Raw genomic sequence first — 22,138 nt, forward strand, 5'->3', positions numbered from 1 at the left:
TGATTAAGTGTTTACTTCCAGGAATGAGAAAGCTCAGTCCTATGTTTGATTTATTAAATAAAATATCAAATTAATAATATTTCATGTGTTTACATTTTTCACACAAAGATGTTAAAATATAATTTTCTAATTAATAAATTGAAACCTTGCTATATAATAATCTCCATAAAGCAAACTTTTTATAACACGAACATAGCTAGGAACTTTTCCAAATAGGGTTATATACATAACATGTGACCTAATGTCACACACAGAGTCCTAATCAATTTTCCAGATGGGTATAGAAAGATTCTTCATATATCTCCACTAAGAAATGGCAGATATTATAGGTGGATAATATAAATGATGGCAGTTAAAGATAATTGCCATCCTAAAACATTATTTAAATGATTATGTTTACTAGTATGCTACCCAAACCTCTGTTCATCAGAATCATTTGTCTGTATTAGTTGCTATTATGCATAAAAAACAATTATAGAATTATTAATGTATTAGAAATAATAAGGATGTTTTGCTAATGCTTAATCTATCTACTTCTTATAATGAAGAAATGATAAACATGGAATAAAGTTCTCTTTAAATTATAAAGTACAAAAAAATGTTAGCAGTCATTTAACCATCAATAAGTATTTAAGTATACAGAAATCTAGCATGAAATTCAGTGTATCTTGATTACTAGTAGATATCCATAATTCTAAGAAGAAGTGCTTATATTCCTCACACTGATGGTTAGTATGAGCCAGATGTCCTCCACATTATGTAATAAGGCAAAGGCAGAAAAGTTTCTCACCTTTTCATTGTCGGTAGCAATCTGGATAGCATTGGGGATGAGTCGAGCAGTTTTCTCCTTGGTGATGAAGGTTATATTCTTTAAAGCAATAGAAATCTAAACACACAAAAGAAAAAAAATTGCAAAATGGATTTTTTTCATAATACATATAACACAAAACACCATGTATTACATCAATCTAATCCAGACTAGAAAAACCTAAAGGAGTTCATATTAATTACATGTTTGTTTTCTCTGAGAAAAACAGGGTCAGCAGTCAGACATTCTTCCTTTCAGTAATTTCCCGCATCAACTCCTATCTCTAACATTAGGATAAAGCGTGAAAAGACATGTGGGTGTTCATGTTCTACACACACACACACACACACACACACACACACACACACACACACTTCAGACTGTGATAAGACATAACTTTGGCAGTCAAAAGGATGTATATTCAAGCTTTTTCCAGTCGGAAATCTTTCTCCGACTGTATTACATATTTACACATGGAGCTCAAAGTATTAAGAAAAATATATTGCATGCTTCTACAACACATATTGTGTTTACGTATATACAATATAGATATGCAAATACATAAAATTTTACTTTAGAATTTAAAGTACATTACTTTTAGGAGAACTGTATACAGTTCCTATCTATGCAATTATTTGTATCAACAAATCAAATCAAAATGTGTCTTACTGTGGTTTCCCATTTGAAGATGTTGCTATGGAAACATAGCCAGTTTTCTGAAAGGTATAGTCGTCCCTGAAGCAAAATGTCTTTCTGAAGAGCACAAGCATAATCTACACAAATAAGGAACAACTTAGTCACAAAAACATGGCAACTTAACAAATCTTATACTACTTTAGTACACAGAAAATCATCACTCTTCATTCATTAGTTCATGCATTCATTCATTCATTCATTTACTCGTTCGTATTCTTTGTGCACCATACACTAGGGTTACCAGAAAAGGACCTTGCCCTCATGGAATACAGTCTAGAAGGGAAGGCATGCAATAAACAAATAAATTTTTAAGTATAATGACCAAAGTGTAAAGGAAGCTATGAGAGAATATAACAAGGCATACATAGGTATGGGGAGTGGGGCAGGTAGAAAGTTAATCAGGAAAAGTTTTCCAGAAAAAGTAATCTTTAACCTGAGACCTAAAGATCAATGAAGGGTCAGCTAGACCATGAGGGAACAAACAGTATTTACAAAGGCCCCATGCTAGAAAGAAGCACAGCACATCTAAGCTACTATATACAGAGATCTCAGGCCTAGAGAAGGTAGGCAAGGGAAGGTGTCTCAGGCCCTGGTGAGCTGTGGACTTGATAAGAAGCCATTGATAAGTTTTAAGTGGAAGAGGCATGATCAATTGTATCTTATTAAAAACCACTTTATTCACACTGTGAGAATGGATTCAGATAAATCAGATGGAAATCCAAGGGAAAACTGATTGTGGCCCAGACCAAAAGATGACAGTATTAGAGAAAGAAGCAGTTCGATTCAAAAATATTAAGAGGTAGTACTGATGGAAATTGGTGATTAATTAGATGTTGGACAAAGGTGAGGGAGGGAACAATGATAACCCCAAAAAGTGTGTGTGTGTGTGTGTGTGTGTGTGTGTGTGTGTGTGTTTTGTGTTTGTGTTTTAAAGTTGATCCTCTCCAACCAGCATTAAAATCCAGCAAAATCAAGAGTACTGGTAAATGCACTGCCTATAACAAGTTAATACCATGCTTCTAAGATTAAGATCTGACTCTTTGGCTAACGTAAATAGTATTGCTGAATTACCAATTATACAAGATATAAAAGGCTGCTATGAGGAGATTTAGTTAAACTGATACATTTTAAAACTATATATACAGTGATTAGCAATTTTAGGAAAACTTGTGGAGGTTATAAACACCAAAATATTTAAGTTTAATCATTAAAATTCTAAGCAAATACTGAAAATTGACCAAAGTAATGCACTTTTTCAAAATGCTTCCTTCAGCAAAACAAATTTGAGATGCCACCAAACAAAAAATCCTAGCAAATAATTAAACAGATTAAGTTACTCATTTACTAGTATGCATTTCTAAAACAGAGATTACGCTAAAGATCACCTTGAGGTGTCCTGAAGTTTTTATCTAAACCACAGACACATTTTATTAGTTTAATGCTTCTCAAATTTCACATCAGAAATATCTGGCAGACTTATTCAAACACAGCTTGCTGGGCCCCTCCCCCAGAGTTTCTGATTAAATGTCTGGGCTGGGATGAAGAGATTGCATGTGAAACAAGCTCCCAGGTGATGCCTCACTCTGAGGACCTCTGCATTTCTTTACATTAAATATGTACAAAGCTATAGTAAGCAACTGGATTATTTTAACTGAAGATTATTTAATACTAGTGGCCCTGCGCACAAATCCGCGCGAGAGTAGCTCACTGCCACTTGCCTCAGCTGGCCGCCCCACCCACCGCTGCTCGTAGCTCTCCAGCCACAGGTAGCTCGCTGCCCTGCCTTCCTGTAGCTCTCCACCCGCTGCCCCACCCTCCTGTAACTCTCCACCACAGGTAGCTCGCTGCCCCACCTCCTGCTGATTGGTCGTTACACGACAGTGTCCCGACCAATTTGCATATTACCCTATTATAAGTATAGACTAGAGGACTGGTGCACAAAATTCGTGCACTAGGGGCCTGGGGGGGAGTCCCCTCAGCCCGGATTGCGAGAGGGCACAGGCCAAGCCAAGGGACCCCACCGGTGCACGATCGGGGCTGGGAAGGGACATGGGAGGTTGGCCAGCTGGAGAGGGACAGCGGGAGGGCTCCAGGGCATGTCCAGCCCATCTGGCTCAGTCCTGATCAGCCAGACCCCAGCAGCAAGCTAACCTACCAGTTGGAGTGTCTGCTCCTGGTGGTCAATGCACATGATAGCGAGCAGTTGTGTGGCATTAGCATATCATTAGCATATTACGCTTCGATTGGTTGAGTGGCCGACCAGACGACTGGACACTTAGTATATTAGGCTTTTATTATATAGAAAAGGTTGACAGGCTTTTTACAATGGTTTTAAAAATTATTTCCCAAAAACAGGTATATTTTATTTTAATAAATTTGTACCTCAATAAAATTTAGTTTTTATATAATAGCTTTCTAGCAATATATTCCATGTGAGAAATTACCAAAATATTTTAAAAGCAAAGAGATTTTACTTTTTTTGCTCCCAATTTTCCTACTGATAAACAAGTACATAATTATCAGCATTTCAGAAAGCAATAGTCTACCTGATTTGAGTCATGTTAACAATCTGATTCATATATAATAGAATAAAAAAGTAATGTTTATTAAAAATCATGTTATGGCCCGGCCAGTGTTGCTCAGTGGTTGAGCATCGACCTGTGAACCAGGAGGTCATGGTTCAATTCCTAACCAGAGCATATGCCCAGGTTTCAGGCTCGATCCCCAGTGGGGGGACATGCAGGAGGCAGCTGATCAATGATTCCCTCTCATCATTGATGTATCTATCCTTCTCCCTTTCCCTTCCTCTCTGAAATCAATTAAAACATTTTTTCAAAAAATCATGTTATGGCCCTGGTCAGTGTGCTAAATGGTTAGAGCATTGGCTCTTCAACCAAAGGGTCAAGGGTTCAACTCCGGATCAAGGGCACACACCTGGGTTGCAGGTTAGATTTCCCAACTCCTGCAGGAGGCAACCAATCAATGTCAATTTCTCTCTTTCTATCTCTCTCTCTCCCTTCTTCTTTCTCTCTCTCTTTTCCTTCCTTTCTTTATCCCTCCCTTCCACTCTCTAAAAATCAATGGAAAAAATATCCTCAGGTGAGAATTAACAAAAATAAAATCATTTTATGGGTTTTCATTACTTTACTAGAGGCCCGGTGCACAAAATTTGTGCATAGGAGGGGTGTGTCCCTCAGCCCAGCCTGCACCCTCTCCAACCTGGGACCCCTTGAGGGATGTCTGACTGCCCGTTTAGGCCCGATCCTACATCCCTCTGACAATCCAGAACTGCTGGCTCCCAACTGCTCGCCTGCATGCCTTCCTGATTGCCCCTAACTGCTTCTGCCTGCCAGCGTAATCACCCCCTAACCACTCCCCTGCCAGCCTGATTGATGCCTAACTGCTCCCCTGCCAGCCTGATTGCCCCTAACTGCCCTCCCCTGCAGACCTGGTCACCCCTAACTGCCCTCCCCTGCAGGCCTGGGTCCCCCCAACTGCCCTTCCCTGCAGGTCCAGTCGCCCCCAACTTCCCTCCTTTGCTGACCTGGTAACCCCTAACTTCCCTCCCCTGCAGGCTTAATCACCCCCAACTGCCCTCCCCTGCTGGCCATCTTGTGGCGGCCATCTTGTGTCCACATGGGGGCAGCCATCTTTGACCACATGGGGGCAACCATCTTATGTGTTGCAGTGATGGTCAATTTGCATATTACTCTTTTATTAGATAGGATAGAGGCCTGGTGCACGGGTGAGGGCCAGCTGGTTTGCCCTGGAGGGTGTCCCAGATCAGGGTGGGGGTTTCCTTGGGGCATGGGGCGGCCTGAGCGAGGGGCCTGTGGTGGTTTGCAGGCCTGCCACGCCCCCCAGCTACCCAAGCGGAGGCCCTGGTATCTGGGATTTATTTATCTTCTATAATTGAAACTTTGTAGCCTTGAGCGGAGACCAAGGCAGGCCAAGGCTGGGGAAGCTTGGCTTCCTCCATCGCCGGGGGCAACTCAAGCCTCCTGCTCTCTACAGCTCCGTGGCTACCGCCATTTTTGTTGGGATTTATTTATCTTCTATAATTGAAACTTTGTAGCCTTGAGTGGAGGCCTGGGCCCGCCAGGGTGTGCGGAAAGCTTGGCTTCCTCCATTGCCGGGGAAACCCAAGCCTCCTGCTCACTCCGTGGCCGTAGCCATCTTGGTTGGGTTAATTTGCATGCTCACTCCTGATTGGCTGTTGGGCGTGGCTTGTGGGTGTAGTGGGGTATGGTCAATTTGCATATTACTCTTTTATTAGATAGGACTAGTGGCCCTGTACATAATCCGTGCACAAGTAGCTCGCTGCCGCTTTCCTCAGCTGCTGCCCCACCCACCGCAGCTTGTAGCTCTCCGCCACACATAGCTCTCCACCGCTGTCCTGCCCTTCTGTAGCTTTCCTCCACTTGTAGCTCACTGCCCTGCCCTCCTGCTGTTCAGTCATTACGTGACGGTGTCCCAACCAATTTGTATATTACCCTATTATAAGTATAGATAATTGGTTACTAGATAGTTAGAAAATTAAGTAAATTCAATAAGCAACATAAGTCATTTTGATATGTGGTACATCAACTTACTATTATATGATCAATTTTGGCAAAATTGAATGACTCCAACTCAAAGCTTCTTTTAATAACTATAATGTAACAATAGATATAGTGGAAATATGTAGTGTTATAGGAATACAAATGGAGTGAACCATATATTTCTAGAATAAGCTTGCATTATAAGTAGTATGCACATATTTAAATAAACAAGATGTACTATTTAATTTTACCAAAGAATTTAAGCATATCTATCCATAAGGGAGATGACAATGAATTAAAAGAATGTGTTTAGCACATTGAACTTCTAATTCAAAGGTTCTAACTTTGAGTCCTGGCAGAATAACAGTCTTTGAATTGTGCACCTGAAACCTGTATAATTTTGTTAACCGTTGTCACCCCAATTTAAAAAAGGAAAAAAAAGAATGTGTTTTTTTAAATAATCATTCAGGAAATGCACATGCAAAAGTATTCTTTTCTAGCAGCAATCATTTTTGGGAGCCCAATAATACAAACATTTCTTTAAAAAGACCTTGGAACAACATTTTTAGGATTGTTCTCAGATTTCGTATTTAAATTACAAAAGATAACCATTCTCATGTTTCATACTTTACATTTTTTCATGTTATTTATTTATTTATTTTTTTTACCTCAGACAAATACAAATTGAAAAAGATAAAAAGTGATTTTCTCTGGTGCAAAAAGGGAAAAAGGACTCCCATTCCCTTTTCTCAAAGCATTCTCTTTAGAAAACTTGTAAATATTTATAAAATTTCTCTACAACCTGTTAAGGAGTTATCTTTTATTTGGGGAAAGATAATATATATTTAACATCAAATTTAAATTTTTCTTACAAAACCATTTGAAAGAAGCACCAGTAGAAATTGTGACAAATCATTTCCCTTTAGTTCTATTTTCTTAGCCATTAATTAATAATTTTATAAGTCAAAGATCACCTCAAATTACGATTTAGTTTTATATTGTGTAATTATGAATAACATGCTGCTTATATTGAAAAACATTTTCTGTCTAGCACAAAAGCTGGAATTTTCTAGAGTATTGTCACTCATCAGTTCTATTTTGATAATGAGGTAGTAAAGTGGTTTTTTGCAAATTCCTGTCTTTCTTACCTGCTATCAACTTCTCTGTATCAGGTAGTTGTGTGAACTGTCTTCTGTATTCCTCATTCCTGTCTTTATAGGTGGAACTTGAAATCTGTAACAATGAAAAGATTAAATTTTTGTTTAATTATACTCATTAAAGGAACTAAAATGTAGCATCTTAGAAATAAATTTTAAATGGACTTTAAAATAATATGCTTTTGATGCAACATTTTGTATGTCTTTATATGAAAAACCACATAAATAAACATTTCAAAAACACCAAAAGGAAGTAAAGGAAGTTACCAGTATGATGGAATGAAACATTTGGCAAATCCTCTCTGCAAAAGCAAATTGATAGCTGGGAAAAATATTGTCAAAAAACAATCACCTCAGTCCTGGCAGTGTGACTCGGTTGGAGCATCGCCCGTTGCACCAAAGGGTTGAGGGTTCAGTTTCCTGGACACACAACCAGGTTGTGTGTTCAATCCCTAATCAGGCATGCAGGAGGCAACCAACTGATATTTCTTTTACGTTGATCTCTCTCTCTCTCTCTCTCTCTCTCTCTCTCTCTCTCTCTCTCTCTTTCTCTCTCTCTCTCTCTCTAAAAATCAGTGGAAACATATCCCCCAGTGATGATTAAAAAATCAAAACAATCACCTCAAATTATTGCAGGTTGACCAAATGCATACAATAAGCTGAAAAATATTTGTTCATGAAAATCTACTGAACTTGGAAATACTAGTAGTAGAGGTCTGGGGCACTGTTTCCTTAGCCAGCTCCCATTACTCTTCCTACCCGATCAGTTAAGTCAGTGTGGTAATTCTCTGAGGGTAGAACAGGTCATGAAAACTAGCAGCTTTGCTGAGAGAGTGGACTGAGTTGATTCTGGGTGAAAAGCAGAAAACCTAGGCCCAAAAGTGCAAAGGAAAACTCTGAAGCTATCAAAGTGAATGTAGATTGTAGATCCAGATCCCAAACTATCTACACATTCCTGGCTAGAGTCATAATAAGCCTCAGGGGAACATAAAAAATTAGGCACACTTGAAAATGGTCTGAACTTGGAATGCTTTCCCCAATCTACATATAAATCTGTCAGCAGGAAAAAAAAAAAAAAACCTATTACTGGCTCTATGTATTTGAGCACAATTTTTGACCAATCATTGACTGGCATAAAGGGTGACTCCTGGGAAGTCATCTTTAAATAAAAACAACAATAATAAACAGGGCAGAGACATTTGTTGCCACATGCCACAGGACAAACTGATTTCACAGATATATTCTAGGTAAGTTATTAAATAAAAATCAGCAATGACAAGCTTAGGAGCAGAAAGGATGCAATCAAAATCCAGAGTTGCTACAATATATTATCTAAACTGTATAATTACTAAAAATAGTATAAAACATACAAAAGAAAACAGAAAAATGTGATTCATAATAAGGAAAGAAAAAAGCAAGCAATTGGCTCTTTTAGGGTCCCCATATACTAGATTTAGCAGACAAAGACATCAAAGCAGTTATTATAAATACTAGAGGCCCAGTGCATGATTGAATCATGCACGTGTAGGGTCCCCTACACGCTTTCGCTTTTCACGGTGGAGCTGGGTGCCTGTCCGCTGGTGCACCAGGCCTTTCAGAAGCCTCCGGCTCAGCGGAAGCTTCTGAAAGGTCTGGTGCCGGAGCAGACAGGCACCCAGCTCCCCCACTTTTGATGGTCCGCGGCCGCTGAGGGGGGCCATAAGAGAACGTAAGTGATTATATTACTATCCGCTGAAATAGACTTTAAGACAAAAATTAATAGACACTAAGATATTTCCTTAATAATTAAAAGATCAATATATGAGAAAGATACAATTTTAAATGTATACATAACAAACAGCAAAGCCCCCCAAAATAGGAAGCAAAAACTGACAACACAATTGGAAAACAGACCATTCAACATAAGTTACATATACTATTAAGCCATTCTCAATAACTGATAGAATGACTATACAGAAAGCCAGCACGGATATAAAAGACTTTAACAACAGTATCTAGCCATTTACAACAGCTACGTTGAAGGCGTTATGCTAAGTGAAATAAGCCACACAAAGAAAGACAAACACTAGGTAGTATCACTTTACTATGTAACTTAAATAAAAAGAGAAACCCATAGAAACAAAATAGAAAGTGGTTGTCAGGGGCTTGGGAGTAAAGATAATGAGAAATTGGTAAAGGGGTACAAAAGTTCATCATGAATAAGGTCTGAGGAACTAATGTAGGATATGATGACTATAGTTGATCACACTGTACTGTGTAACTGAAGTTGACATTTGCTAGGAAAGAACTTAAGAATGTCCCAAACAAAATTAATATGTAAGGTGATGCATGTGTTAATTAACTAAGTGGGAGGCATTCTTTCACAATGTGTGTGCATATCAAATCCTCACAACATACACTTTAAATAGTTTACAAGTTTGTCAATTATATTATCTATACTAATAAAAGGGTAATATGCTAATTGGACTGGGAGACCTTCCGAACGTCCTTCGGGACAAAGCCACGGTGGCGGTCCAAGGCAGAGTCGGTTAGGGGTGATCAGACCAGCAGGGGAGGGCAGTGGAGGCAATCAGGACGGCAGGGGGCAGCAGCTGGGGGCGAGCAGTTGGGGTTGAGCAGGCCGGCGGGGGGGGGGGCAGTTGGGGCGATCATACTGGCAGGGGGAGAGTTGGGGGCAATCACGCTGGCAGGGGGGGCAGTTGGGGGCGATCAGGACAGCAGGGGGGCCAGTTGGGAGCGAGAAGGCCGGCAGAGGGGGCAGTTGGGTGTGAGCAGGCCAGCGGGGGTGGGGGGCAGTTGGGGGCAAGCAGGGCAGCAGGGGGTGGTCAGTTGGGGGTGAGCAGACCGACAGGGAGGGCAGTTGGGGGCAAGCAGGCCAACGGGGGGGGCAGTTGGGGGCAAGCAGGCTGGCAGGGGGTGGCAGTTGGGGGTGAGCAGGCCAGTGGGGGGCAGTTGGGGGCAATCAGGCCGGCAGGGGGGGTAATTGGGGGCTATCAGGACAGCAGGGGGACTGTTGGGGGTGATCAGGTCAGCAGGGGGGGCAGTTAGGGGTGATCAGGCAAGCAGGCAGGTGATTGGTTAGGAGACAGCAGTCCTGGATTATGAGAGGGATGTCCCAGATTAGTGAGGGTGCAGGCCAGGCTGAGGGACACCCCCACCCCATGCACGAATTTCGTGCACCAGGCCACTACTCTCTATATATAAAAGACTAATATGCAAAGTGTCCCCTCAGGAGTTTAACTGTGAGACTGGGAGTTCGATCACTTACACTGAACACCAGGGGGAGGCACAGAACATGGCGACCAGCGGCGATGGCAGCGGGGCTCTGAGGGAGTGAGGGAAGGAAGAAGTGGGGAAGCAGGGAGACAGGGAGGCAAGGAACCTGAATGGCCCTGATCACCGGCCAGGCCTAGGGACCCTACCCATGCACAAATTTCATGCACCGGGCCTTTAATATGTCAATAAAACTGAGAGGAGGGGAAGAAACATTATCTACCAACTATACCTGCTACTTATAAAACACTTCACTCAACCACTGTGAAATCTGCACTTTTTTCAAGTACACACAGAACATTCTCCAAAATATACAATATGCTAGGTCACAAAACAAGTTTCAATTAATTTAAAAGGATTGAAAGCATACAAAGTATGTTTTCTATCAAAATAGCCTGGTAATATCACTAGAATAGGCATAGAGAACAATGGAGCAAAACAGAGACCCCAGAAATTGACTCACACCATTATGGTCAATTAATATTTGACAAAGGAGGCAAGAACATACAATAGAGTAAATACAATCTCTTCAAGAAATGATTTTGGGCTGAAACCAGTTTGGCTCAGTGGATAGAGCATCGGCCTGCGGACTGGAAGGTCCCAGGTTCGATTCCGGTCAAGGGCATATACCTTGGTTGTGGGCACATCCCCAGTAGGGGGTGTGCAGGAGGCAGCTGGTCGATGTTTCTCTCTCATCGACGTTTCTATCTCTCTATCCCTCTCCCTTCCTCCCTGTAAAAATCAATAAAATATATTTTTTTAAAAATTAAAAAAAAAAGAAATGGTTTTGGAAAAATTGGATACATGCTAAAAAAATGAAACTAGACCACCAACTTACACCATACACAAGAATAAATTCAAAATGGATAAAGGACTTAAATGCAAGCCATGAAACCATAAAAATCCTAGAAGAAACATAGGCAGTAAAATCTCAGACATCTCACAGATACATCCCCTCTAGGGCAAGGGAAACAAAGGAAAAAATAAACAAATGGGAGTACATCAAACCGAAAAGCTTCTGCACCGCAAAAGAAACCATCAACAAAATGAAAAGGAAACCCCTACATGGGAGAACATATTCGCCAGTGATATATATGATAAGCAGTTAATTTCCAAAATACATAAAGAACTTATACAACTCAACACCAGGAAGACAAACAATCCAATTAAAAAACAGGCAAAGAACCTGAACAGACACTTCTCCAAAGAGGACATACAGATGGCCAATAGACATATGAAAAAATGCTCAGCATCACTAGTCCATCAGAGAGATGCAAATTAAAATGTCAATGAGATATTACCTCACACCTGCTAGAATGGCTACTATCAGTAAGTCAACAAACAAGTGCTGGCGAGGATGTGGCGGAAAAGGAACCCTAGTACATTGCTGTTGGGAATGCAGCCTGGTGCAGCCACTGTGAAAAATAGTATGGAGTTCCTTCAAAAAATTAATAATGGAACTTCCTTTTGACCCAGTGATCCCACTTCTGGATATACACCCTAAGATTCCCAAAACACCAATCAGAAACAATACATGCACCCCTATGTTCATACCAGTAGCTGCGTTATTTACAACAGCCAAGATCTGGAAACATTTCAAGTGCCTATGAGTAGATGAGTGGATAAAAAACTGTGGTACATTTACACAATGGAATACTATGCAGCTATAAAAAATAAGAATATCTTACCCTTTGCAACAGCATGGATGGACCTGGAAATTATAATGCTAAGCAAAATAAGCCAGTCAGAGAAAGATAAATACCATATGATCTCACTTACATGGGGAATCTAATGAACAAAATAAACTGACAAACAAAACAGAAACAGAGGTATGGATACATGGAACAGACTGACAGCTGTTAGTGGGGGTGCAGGGGAATGACTGGATGAAAGAAGGTGAAGGGATTAGCCAAAGAACATATATGCATAATGCACAGACACAGACAACAGTGTGGTGATGGCCAGAGGGAAGGGGGTGCAGGGCAGGCAAAAGGGGGAGGAAATGGGGACATATGTAATAGTATAACAATAAAAATAAAGTTATTCCACCAAATCCAGACACAAAAGAAGAGATGGTAGAAAAAGAATTTCTGGAAGGGGTGATAAACTCTTGAGCACCTTCCATTAAGTTTAAGTGTAAATATAATCATTTAAAACAAACATTACTCTGAGTTGTATAATTTCTTTTATATATATATATGTAACAAAACACATTTCAGGTTGTATTGAATTTAAATATTTTTTAAATAAGAGCAAATGTCTTAATGTGGCCTGGATCATGTTTAAATAGTTTGGTTCATATTGATTATGGTGCCTAAGATTATATGTATATAGTTTTTTTAAAAAGAAAAGAAAAAGGTATACTTTCCTTTGCCACTTTTATTACAATGTCTCTGCTCATACATTCTTTTAATTAATCCTGTGATTCACTGTACTTCCTTATTCTAAAGTCTTTTATCAAAAATAGAAAATTTTTGTATATATTTCATATATATCCTCTTTGAATATTGCCTCTTGCTCATTCTCTATGTTCACCTCTGAAATTCCTATTAGATTCATAATGAACTTCTCTACTTTTGTTCTTGTATCTAAAACCATTCTCTTTCAAATATTCCATCTTTATCTCTCAGGGTACAATATCAATCATTTCTTCATATATATCTTTCAATTTACTGATTTTCTCTTTAGCTGCTTTTTCCCATGTCCACTGTATTTTTAAATTATTATTTCAACACCATATTATTCCTTTCTAGAAGTTGTATTAGTTTGTTTTCCAAATCTGCCTAGTATTTTTGAGAATATCTTACCCATGCATCATATTTTAATGCCTTCTATTAAGTCTTTAATAATATCAACTGATTGTTTTATGTCTTTATCTCATAGTTTATCTGAAGTTTTGGAGGGTCTAATGTGCTATTTATTTAATCTCCTTCTGCTTCCTCATAAAGTGTTAATTACAAGTCCCAAAACTTCATGAGAGATGAACTACAGGTTATGTGCTCTGAGGAAAATTTCCCACCACCCACCACCCTAAACCCAAGTTTAACAGATAAGCTTCCTTGTCTTCAACCTGCATGTGTAGGAGGGTTTTTTTCCTAGTCTACCTTTCCCAGAGCGTATAATTCTTCACAAGTCGTGGCTTTATAAACAGTTCTCAGTTCCAACTCATACAAGTCCCAGGCACCATCTCCTATCCCAGTGTGGCCATTAAAGCTGGGTTACTGAGGCTAATACACTCCTCAGGGCTGCTTCAGCATTGAGTTTATGGGCTAGCATCTCTGGAAATCAGTTCCTTCTTTTCTTTTAGCCCTTAGGTGTTTCTCTTGCTATTTTATGAGCCCAGACATGCATTTCAAGATGTTTATAACATTTCATCCAGCATTTCTAAGGATTTAGGAGCAGAAGAGCTTTTAAGTTAAAAAGTCCTGTCTTCATATTCTAAAAATGTTAGTTGCTATTCCCTCCTAATTATTTCTTAAAGTATTAAAAGATATCTGGGCTTTCAAACAATATTTACTTACTAGAGGCCCGATGCATGAAGATTCATGCAAGAATGGGCCTTCCTTCCCCTGGCTGCTGGCACCTCCTTCGCTCTGGCTGGAGCCGCCTTTCTGCCTTCCCACGCTACCCAGAGGCCCAGGGCAGATGGTGTGAAACACCTGCATCATCGCCATGGCGACAACGCACGCATCCTACCCCACCCCCGGCCACTTGGCGCCTGCATATGCAAATCAACCCGCCATCTTTGTTGGGTTAATTTGCATACTCACTCCTGATTGGCTGGTGTATGTCACGAAGGTATGGTCAATTAGCATATTACTCTTTTATTAATGTAGATATTAAAAATTTTAATTGGATAAAATGTTTTCTTTTTAATTCAACAGACATTAGAAAATGAGTTTATTCTTTTTTTTTTTTTTATCAGTTACCAAAGTGAAAATCTGAAATATCCTTTTTAGGTTGAATAAATTCAAGATATGTTGTGGAGGACAACAAATGATTCATGAAAGCGTCTTCTCCAAAGTTGCCAAAGTATGTTACAAACATACTAATTAATCCTCTTGGGAAATTTTTTAATTTAACAGTGCAACATGAATTAACCTTTTGCACTCGGATGTCGAGTGTGACTCGACATGGTTAGCATCGGTAGCAGCTCATATGTCGAATTGTATTGAATGTATCAATAATTTGAAATATAAAAAAATCCAAATAAATAAGTTTGTATAAAAAGAAACTCCAGTTTTTTATTCTACTGCCGTGCTTTGTAAAATCTGGGGTATTTAAAAAATTAAATCCCGAGTAGAATAAAGGAATCGAGAAAAAAGAAAGCGATTGCAAAGGGTTAATCCTCATGATGTACCTCTAAATCAGGTTTGTGGCAGGTTTTATCCCCACTTCTATAATAATAAAAGCATAATATGCAAATCGACCGAACAGCAGAACGACCATCGGGACGACATTCCAGACGACCACGCTATGACATGCACTGGCGCCAGGCCAGCCAAGGCAGGTGCTATGTGATTGGTCGGGGAGTGCCTACCATCGCCCCACGATTGCCCCAAAGAGGGAGAGGCCCAGACCACCCTCTGCGCAGCCCCAAGATCAATCACCTCAAAGAGGGAGGCCCAGGCCACCCGGCTGGCAGCAATCCAGGACCCCTCCGGTAGGGTCCCTAGGCCTGGCTGGTGATCAGGGCCTATCAATATAACTGAATGTTTAATATAAGTACCTGACCCAAAGCACTTTACTTTTGTGAAATATATAGATAAGTATGTCATCTTTTAAACATACACAACAGAAAATCTCAAAGGCTTTTTCTCTTCCCAACAGTTGCTAGAGAAGTTACACTTAAACAAATGTGTCTGCCACAGATCTCTGCAAGCTTTTCCTCTGGGACCTTAATCCACCAGGAATATACCATTATTTTAATTGGGAAAACAAAAGTTTGGCTTGGAGTTGTTGTTGTTTTTTTCTTTTGCCATGTATTTTTACTAACAGTTAAAGGGCAAAAGCATGAATAGTTATTTGCCATGAACTTCATTTTAAATGTCACTTCTTCATTTCAAAAAGTTTTTATTGTGACATTAGGATTTAAAAATTCATAATGAAACTCATTTCCCACACACTAGGATTCAACATTTTCACTTTTAAATAAAAAAGAAAACAAATATAACAATTAATATTCCTATCTTTATATTATAGGATTGAAATAGAAAATCTGCAGCTGTGAGTCTCACTATCAATTGCTATGGAAAGTTAATCATATTCCTTTAAATGAAAGTCCTACTGTCAGAAAGACAAGATGGAGACACTTGTGCTCCATCAATCTGTTAAGTAGCACAAAGTTAAATGGACAGAGTCTAAAAGATATCAACCTCTGCAAAAAAAAAAAACAGAACTTTAATAAACTTTGGTTCACTTTCTTATATCCTCTTTAGTTTTCACAATTTTTTAATTATGAGGAATCATGAAAACACATTTTCCAATATTACAAATAAAAGTGTTCTTATTCAGCACTTTTCAACCTTTTCATCACTGGACAGTCTTAAGGAAAGATGTTGCCATGTAACATCTTCCTGTTGAGTGTGCTCAGAAGTTTTTATTGTAAAGTCAGTGGTAGATGGATTTAAAATGATAGAGAAAAGAGAGAAATAAGAAAATAAAGTGGCAGAGAAGTGCATTATTTTGCAGACTTCTTAACCATCATTTTTAGCAGTTACAGTTGTGCTATATTAGAGCCACTTGTCTACACAGACCTCTGTCCTCCACATTAAGAGGCTAAGGCTGCTACAGCTTTTGAGCTTCTGCTGTCATTTCTTGCTAGTGTCTATGTATTATCCCAAAGTAATTCCCTTATTTCCAACATTCTATTCAACTAAAAAAAGGGACCAACTTATTTATTAGGTGTATAAAAATATGTCAAAAATACATTAAAGAAATTCCAAATGAAGACTTGAGGAATTCTCCTCTTGCAATATATACCAGCATGAGCTTGGATTTAGCTGTTCAGGTTTTTGTTTTTGTTTTTGTTTGCTTCTGAGTTCTGATAGTTCCGGTTTCTGTGTAAGTGGCCTCTGGAAAAGTCAGTAAAAGTTCTGAGATGCTTTTTTCCGTCTGGCCGCAGCCATCAGGTAAACCAAGATGGGCGCTTACAAGTACATCCAGGAGCTATGGAGGAAGAAGCAGTCCGATGTAATGCGCTTCCTCCTCCGGGTGCGCTGCTGGCAGTACCGCCAGCTCTCTGCGCTCCACAGGGCCCCCCGCCCCACCCGGCCCGATAAAGCGCGCAGGCTGGGCTACAAGGCCAAGCAAGGTTATGTCATCTATCGGATTCGTGTTCGCCGTGGTGGCCGCAAACGCCCTGTTCCTAAGGGTGCGACCTACGGCAAGCCTGTCCATCACGGCGTTAACCAACTGAAGTTTGCTCGAAGTCTTCAGTCTGTTGCCGAAGAGCGAGCTGGACGCCACTGTGGGGCTCTGAGAGTCCTGAATTCTTACTGGGTTGGTGAAGATTCCACGTACAAATTCTTTGAGGTTATCCTCATTGATCCATTCCATAAAGCTATCAGAAGAAATCCTGACACTCAATGGATCACCAAACCAGTCCACAAGCACAGGGAGATGCGAGGGCTGACATCTGCGGGCCACAAGAGCCGTGGCCTTGGGAAGGGCCACAAATTCCACCACACTATTGGTGGTTCTCGCCGTGCAGCTTGGAGAAGGCGCAATACTCTCCAGCTCCACCGTTACCGCTAATATAAGTAATGTTTGTAAAATTCTTACCTAATAAACAATTTAGGACAGTCAAAAAAAAAAAAAAAAAGTTCTGAGATGTTGTATTTGTCTTTAAGTCTATTTCATGTGAATCCATATAAAAATTCCTCGAGCCTGGCTGGTGTGGCTCAGTGTCTGAGCAATAACCTATGAACCAGGAGGTCAAGGTTCAATTCCAGGTCAGGGCACATGCCCATGTTGCAGGCTTGATCCCCACTAGGGGATGTGCAGGAGACAGTTGATCAATGATTCTCTCTCATCATTAATGTTTCTATCTCTCTCCCCCTCTCCCTTCCTCTCTAAAAATCAATAAAAATATATATTTCTTTTTTTTTTTATTGATTTCAGAGAGGAAGGGAGAGGGATAGAGAGATAGAAACATCAATGATGAGAGAGAACCATTGATCGGCTGCCTCCTGCATGCCCCCCACTGCGGGGATTGAGCCCGCAACCCCAGCATGTGCCCTTGGCCGGAATAGAACCCGGGACCCCCAGTCCACAGGCCGACGCTCTATCCACTGAGCCAAACCAGCTAGGGCAAAAATATATATTTCTTAAAAATTGCTCAAAACAAAGTGCTTGCCATCATCAAAGAAAACTAAAACTGAGCCAAATAAACGTTCAACGTTCTAAACCAGTGCTTCTCCAACTTGAATGTGCATACAAATCCCTTGGAAATCTTGTGAAAATGAAGATTCTGACTCAGCAGGTCTGAGGTTGGGCCCAGGATTCTGCATTTTTAATCAACTGACATGTGATGCCAAATCTTCTAGCTCCACACTACATACCTCTTTTCCCCCCCCCCTCCTTCTATCTCTAAATCCTTATTCCTATGCCTTTTCATTTTCTTACTTTATCCTTTTTCTTGCATCAAATCTGCCAAGAGTAACCACAGTAATTCTTTAGCCCTATACATAGCCCTTGGAACTATAAAGGTTCCCAATCTGTAACAAATATAAAAAGCAGAGTGCAGAAGGGTCAAAACACAACAGTCATAAACTTTCTCAAAATGTGTCCAAAAATAATATAATCAAATGTAGATGATATAATTTTTAGGGTATGTAGTTATTTTGATATATTTCTTAGCAATAAAGTATTTTCCTTCTTAATAGGAAGTAAGAACCTGTTATTAATCTGAAGATTTGATAACATTCAATAACTGAGCTGCTAATTATGAACAGAATGATGGTACTTGTACTAATCCTTATAACCTGTTAATAATATGTCTTTTTTTTTTTTTTTTGGTCTACTCTAAAATTATTAGAAATTCTGCTACCACATACATATACCTAATCCTCAAGAGATCAGCTTTCTAATAAATTAATATTGGAACTATATATGCCTTATGCTCTTATGTAAAATTCACTTATTGCTGCATTATTCTACCAAATGACTCATAATTCTCACAGGAATTGTTAGATTCAGAATGAGCCCTTTAATATAATACATGTAAGCATTCATATGGTACAGAAATGTTCTTACCACAAGACTCTGTGCACCTGAGCAAGGAGCCGTAGTCTCACTTTACAGTGGGGAAACCTGAAGCATATCCAGGTGATGCAATCAAGCGATCACAGTGCAAACAGACTATGAAACTTTAAAGCCAATCTCAAGATCATTATTCACTACAGGTCACACATAGTTCCATTTCCTTTTAGGTACAGGAACTAATTATTTAAATAAAAATGAAGTAAAATAGCTGGCTTCTCGGTAACATTTAGAAATACGATTTCTGTATAATGTTAGACTCTTGCCAATACAGTGAGCGGGATCCAATTCTGTGGTGTAGTTTTCTCCCAAGAAAACTGAAGCAGATAATTCCACTCCATCAAACCAGACGACAGTGCATTCTAGTGGCCAAAGGAGGGCATACTCGGAATTGGTTTTGGGACTCAAAGGCTAAGGACAAATATCTAAAATCTAGAAGCGAATAAAAAAATATTACAAATAATATATGAATTGCTGTAAACGTACAAAATTTTGCATTTAAGATTAAAATGAAGATATAAGAAAAAAATATTACCCAAAAGCTCCAGTCACCACTCCAGTTATGTCCATGTGGCCCCTGTTTTTTAGCTGACACTGTATTATTCTCATCTACAACTGGACTAGGATTTTCCTCTAATTCTTCCGGGGACTCGGTGGCAATGCTTGACTCTCCTTCGTTTATTACCTGGAAATAAGTATCAGCCAATTTTAATTATTTATTGAGACATGTCCATTTTAAAAAGAAAAGAGTTAATGTTCAAAATATGTCAATTAACTTGAAAAGGATAATATTTAAGCTCTTAAAAAACAGCAAGTAATATGTTTTTTTGCTTCCATAGTTCATACATTTACATGTACAACAAATATTTTCCAACTTCTACTATTCGCTAGGTAGTTTAGTTGGCACTAGGGATTCAAAAGTGAATAAAACAAAGTCCTTCGTCTCCAGCACTTCAGTCAACTAGAGGAAGAGTTAAACAGTAGAAGAAGAAAAAAGTAATGGGAATGACAATTGGTCCAACCTCTTGGGAGAATAATGTTCAATGCCTAGTAGAGACTAAGATGGGTATATACTAACAACCCAGCAACGTAATGTGCGCATGGAGTCAACCATGTTTGTAACACTAAAAAAGTGCAAATGACTTACTGTCCACTGATAAGGAAATTGGTAAATGAGTTCTGGTTTATTCAAACGATGGAGTTAAAATAAATGGATCAGATGTCTCCACCAGGCATTGGCCCCCGATCTATAAAGCACTCAGGGGAAAGGTTATACCCTATGCAAGATATGGGCCTATCGGGTGGGTCACTCATGAAAGAGCAGTCATTGCGGAGAAGAGAGAAAGAGGAGGTGTGGAGGGGGAGGGGGAGCAGCCGTTATAAGAGCACACAGCTCTTAAATACCTCTGCTGCTGCTGCCACCCATGTCTCTGTTTAACAAAAACCCTCAGGGTTCCAGGGGAAAGCTCCCCATGGCACCTGAGTGGCCCAGCAAAGGGTTAAATCAGGCTCAACTTAATCTTGGGCTCCTTAAACTCTACAAAGTGACCATAATGTCCACAAGTTGTCCTCAGGCTTCTGATGCAAGAAACTATCCCCATACGATAGGCCATTCGAGCAGCAATTACTGCCAGCATACTGGACCCTCTGCCAAATAGAACCTGTGACTGTCCATCCCCAAGCTGCCAGTTATGCCTTGGGTCCTAGAAGAAACACCTTGCAAGCTCAGCACAGCCGCCAAGACTTCCTTTCTGTAGAAGAGAACCAAATCTGGGCCCTCTGGCACAGCACGCCCGCAGGAGGACCTGGCCTCCCCAGCCCTCGCTCTTTTGTCAGATGTCATGGTTTCGGAAGAGGTCACCTCTCTTCGAAGCCCTTTGAATACCTGGGTAGCAACTTGGGTCCGACTGAGTGAACAGCAATAGGAGTTTGGGTTCTTCAAACTCCCGTTGGAAGTTTGATGGACAAACTAGCTGTTAGGTGGACGGCGTCACCACCACTGCACATGCTGAGGCTCCCTGGAGACCGACCGCTTTGTACCCCTTACCCAAGGTGTCCCTGACAAAGGAAAGGACCCTACGATCAGAACTGGCTGAACTTCCCACAAGTCGTCTTAACAGTGAATGCTCCGGTCAGCGATTGGAGCCGTCTGCACGTGTTTACCTCCGCCTGGGCCCCTGCCTAAGAGTTGTGCCCTTTGGGGTAAAGAACTCTGACACTCTCTTGCTTCCCAGATACTCAAAATATAAATTAAGGTCACACATGTCTCAACATATACTAAAGCCATAATAATAGCCCTTGCCAAGACACTCCTTATTCCCACCAGGGTTCCAAACATCACTCATAGTGACCAAGGCGCTCATTTTATTTCTCGAAACACACTTCATTGGGGTCTTGAACAAGGTATTCAACAAGAACCTTCATCTTCCTTCCCAGAGAGAGGATAGTGTTCAGAAATACAGGTACTCCTGCAACAAAAGTGGGCTTTCACTCTTAAAATTAATCAGCAGGTTCTTCCATTTACCAAAGAAGGTTCTAAACAAAACTAGTTGAAACCAAAGAAAAAAAAAAAGTGATTTAAACTCTCCAGTCTGAGCCCCTAAATCTGGAGCTGGCAGTTAAGGGAAGGGGGTGAGGCTGGTCACCGTGACAGCGGGTCAGAATCCTGACCATGGGGCCGGAGCCCACGGGCCTGGGCCGGACATCTGGAATGGGACGGTTCAGGGCCAAATCCCTGCACTCCCGCCCACAGAGAAGCAGACCTGCCACCGTGACCGGAGGGGCCCGGCTCGCAGGAAGCACAGGAAACCCTCTCCTTGGAAACAACTTTCCACTCTTCTCTAAAAAGCACCAAGAAGGGGGAGGCAGGAACTAAGGATCTTAATGTGAGCGGGTTCAAACAACCACCGCGAAGAAAGCTGGTAAGCCGCCTTCTGGGAGCCCGACCCCGCGAGGAGCCACTTACCGGGCGGACAGCCGGAGGAGCCTCCATCGCGGCTCCCTCTGCCGCCGGCCGCGGAACCGCGCACGCGCCCCGCGCGTGGAGGGGGCGCCAACCGTGCGCCCCGCGCCCACCCCGCGCCCCGCCCGCCACCCCGGCCCCCGCTTGCGCTGCGCGCCCTCTGGCGGCAGCAGAGGAGCCCTGCCTCTGGCCCGCTCCTAACGATGGAAGGTTGATTTGTTAGCCTGGGAGTCGGTCTTGACCAGGGATCCGGATCCGGATGAGCCTGGTCCTACCTGCCTGCCAACCTCAAACGCCTGTGCCCCCCCTGAAATGGCTTCCAGGAACCAAGTCACCACAGAGCCCTCCTCCGCTCCAAGGCATACCCCGCTCCGACGTGCACTAAAGTGAATTGCAGGGCCAAGACTTGGTCCTTCAAGGAAGGGATCGGAGTTACTGA

At 41.0% G+C, this 22,138-nt stretch overlaps 2 protein-coding genes across 2 annotated transcripts in view; one reads left to right on the top strand and one right to left on the bottom strand.

Moving 5' to 3' along the window:
* Window positions 1-21,753, bottom strand: part of GRAMD1C (GRAM domain containing 1C) — an 84,099-nt gene extending 62,346 nt beyond the window's left edge. The window contains exons 1-5 of the mRNA XM_008146609.3: window positions 21,703-21,753; window positions 19,273-19,422; window positions 7,194-7,278; window positions 1,478-1,581; window positions 791-886 (exon numbers count right to left, since the gene is read on the bottom strand). Of these exons, the coding sequence (XP_008144831.2) occupies window positions 791-886; window positions 1,478-1,581; window positions 7,194-7,278; window positions 19,273-19,422; window positions 21,703-21,729 (462 nt within the window). The 5' untranslated portion in view covers window positions 21,730-21,753. The remainder of the gene's footprint in view (window positions 1-790; window positions 887-1,477; window positions 1,582-7,193; window positions 7,279-19,272; window positions 19,423-21,702) is intronic.
* On the top strand, window positions 16,588-17,278 carry LOC129148592 (60S ribosomal protein L15). Its single transcript, XM_054713961.1, has one exon. The coding sequence runs from the start codon at window positions 16,617-16,619 to the stop codon at window positions 17,229-17,231; it is 615 nt and encodes a 204-aa protein (XP_054569936.1). The 5' UTR covers window positions 16,588-16,616; the 3' UTR covers window positions 17,232-17,278.
* Window positions 21,754-22,138: the final 385 nt, after the last annotated feature.

The sequence above is a fragment of the Eptesicus fuscus genome, chromosome 3 (genome assembly GCF_027574615.1).
Source record: "Eptesicus fuscus isolate TK198812 chromosome 3, DD_ASM_mEF_20220401, whole genome shotgun sequence".
NCBI lineage: Eukaryota > Metazoa > Chordata > Mammalia > Chiroptera > Vespertilionidae > Eptesicus > Eptesicus fuscus.

Coding starts and splice junctions, on each gene's coding strand:
- LOC129148592 (XM_054713961.1), top strand. CDS start 16,617: ATGGGCGCTTACAAGTACATCCAGGAGCTATGGAGGAAGAAGCAGTCC.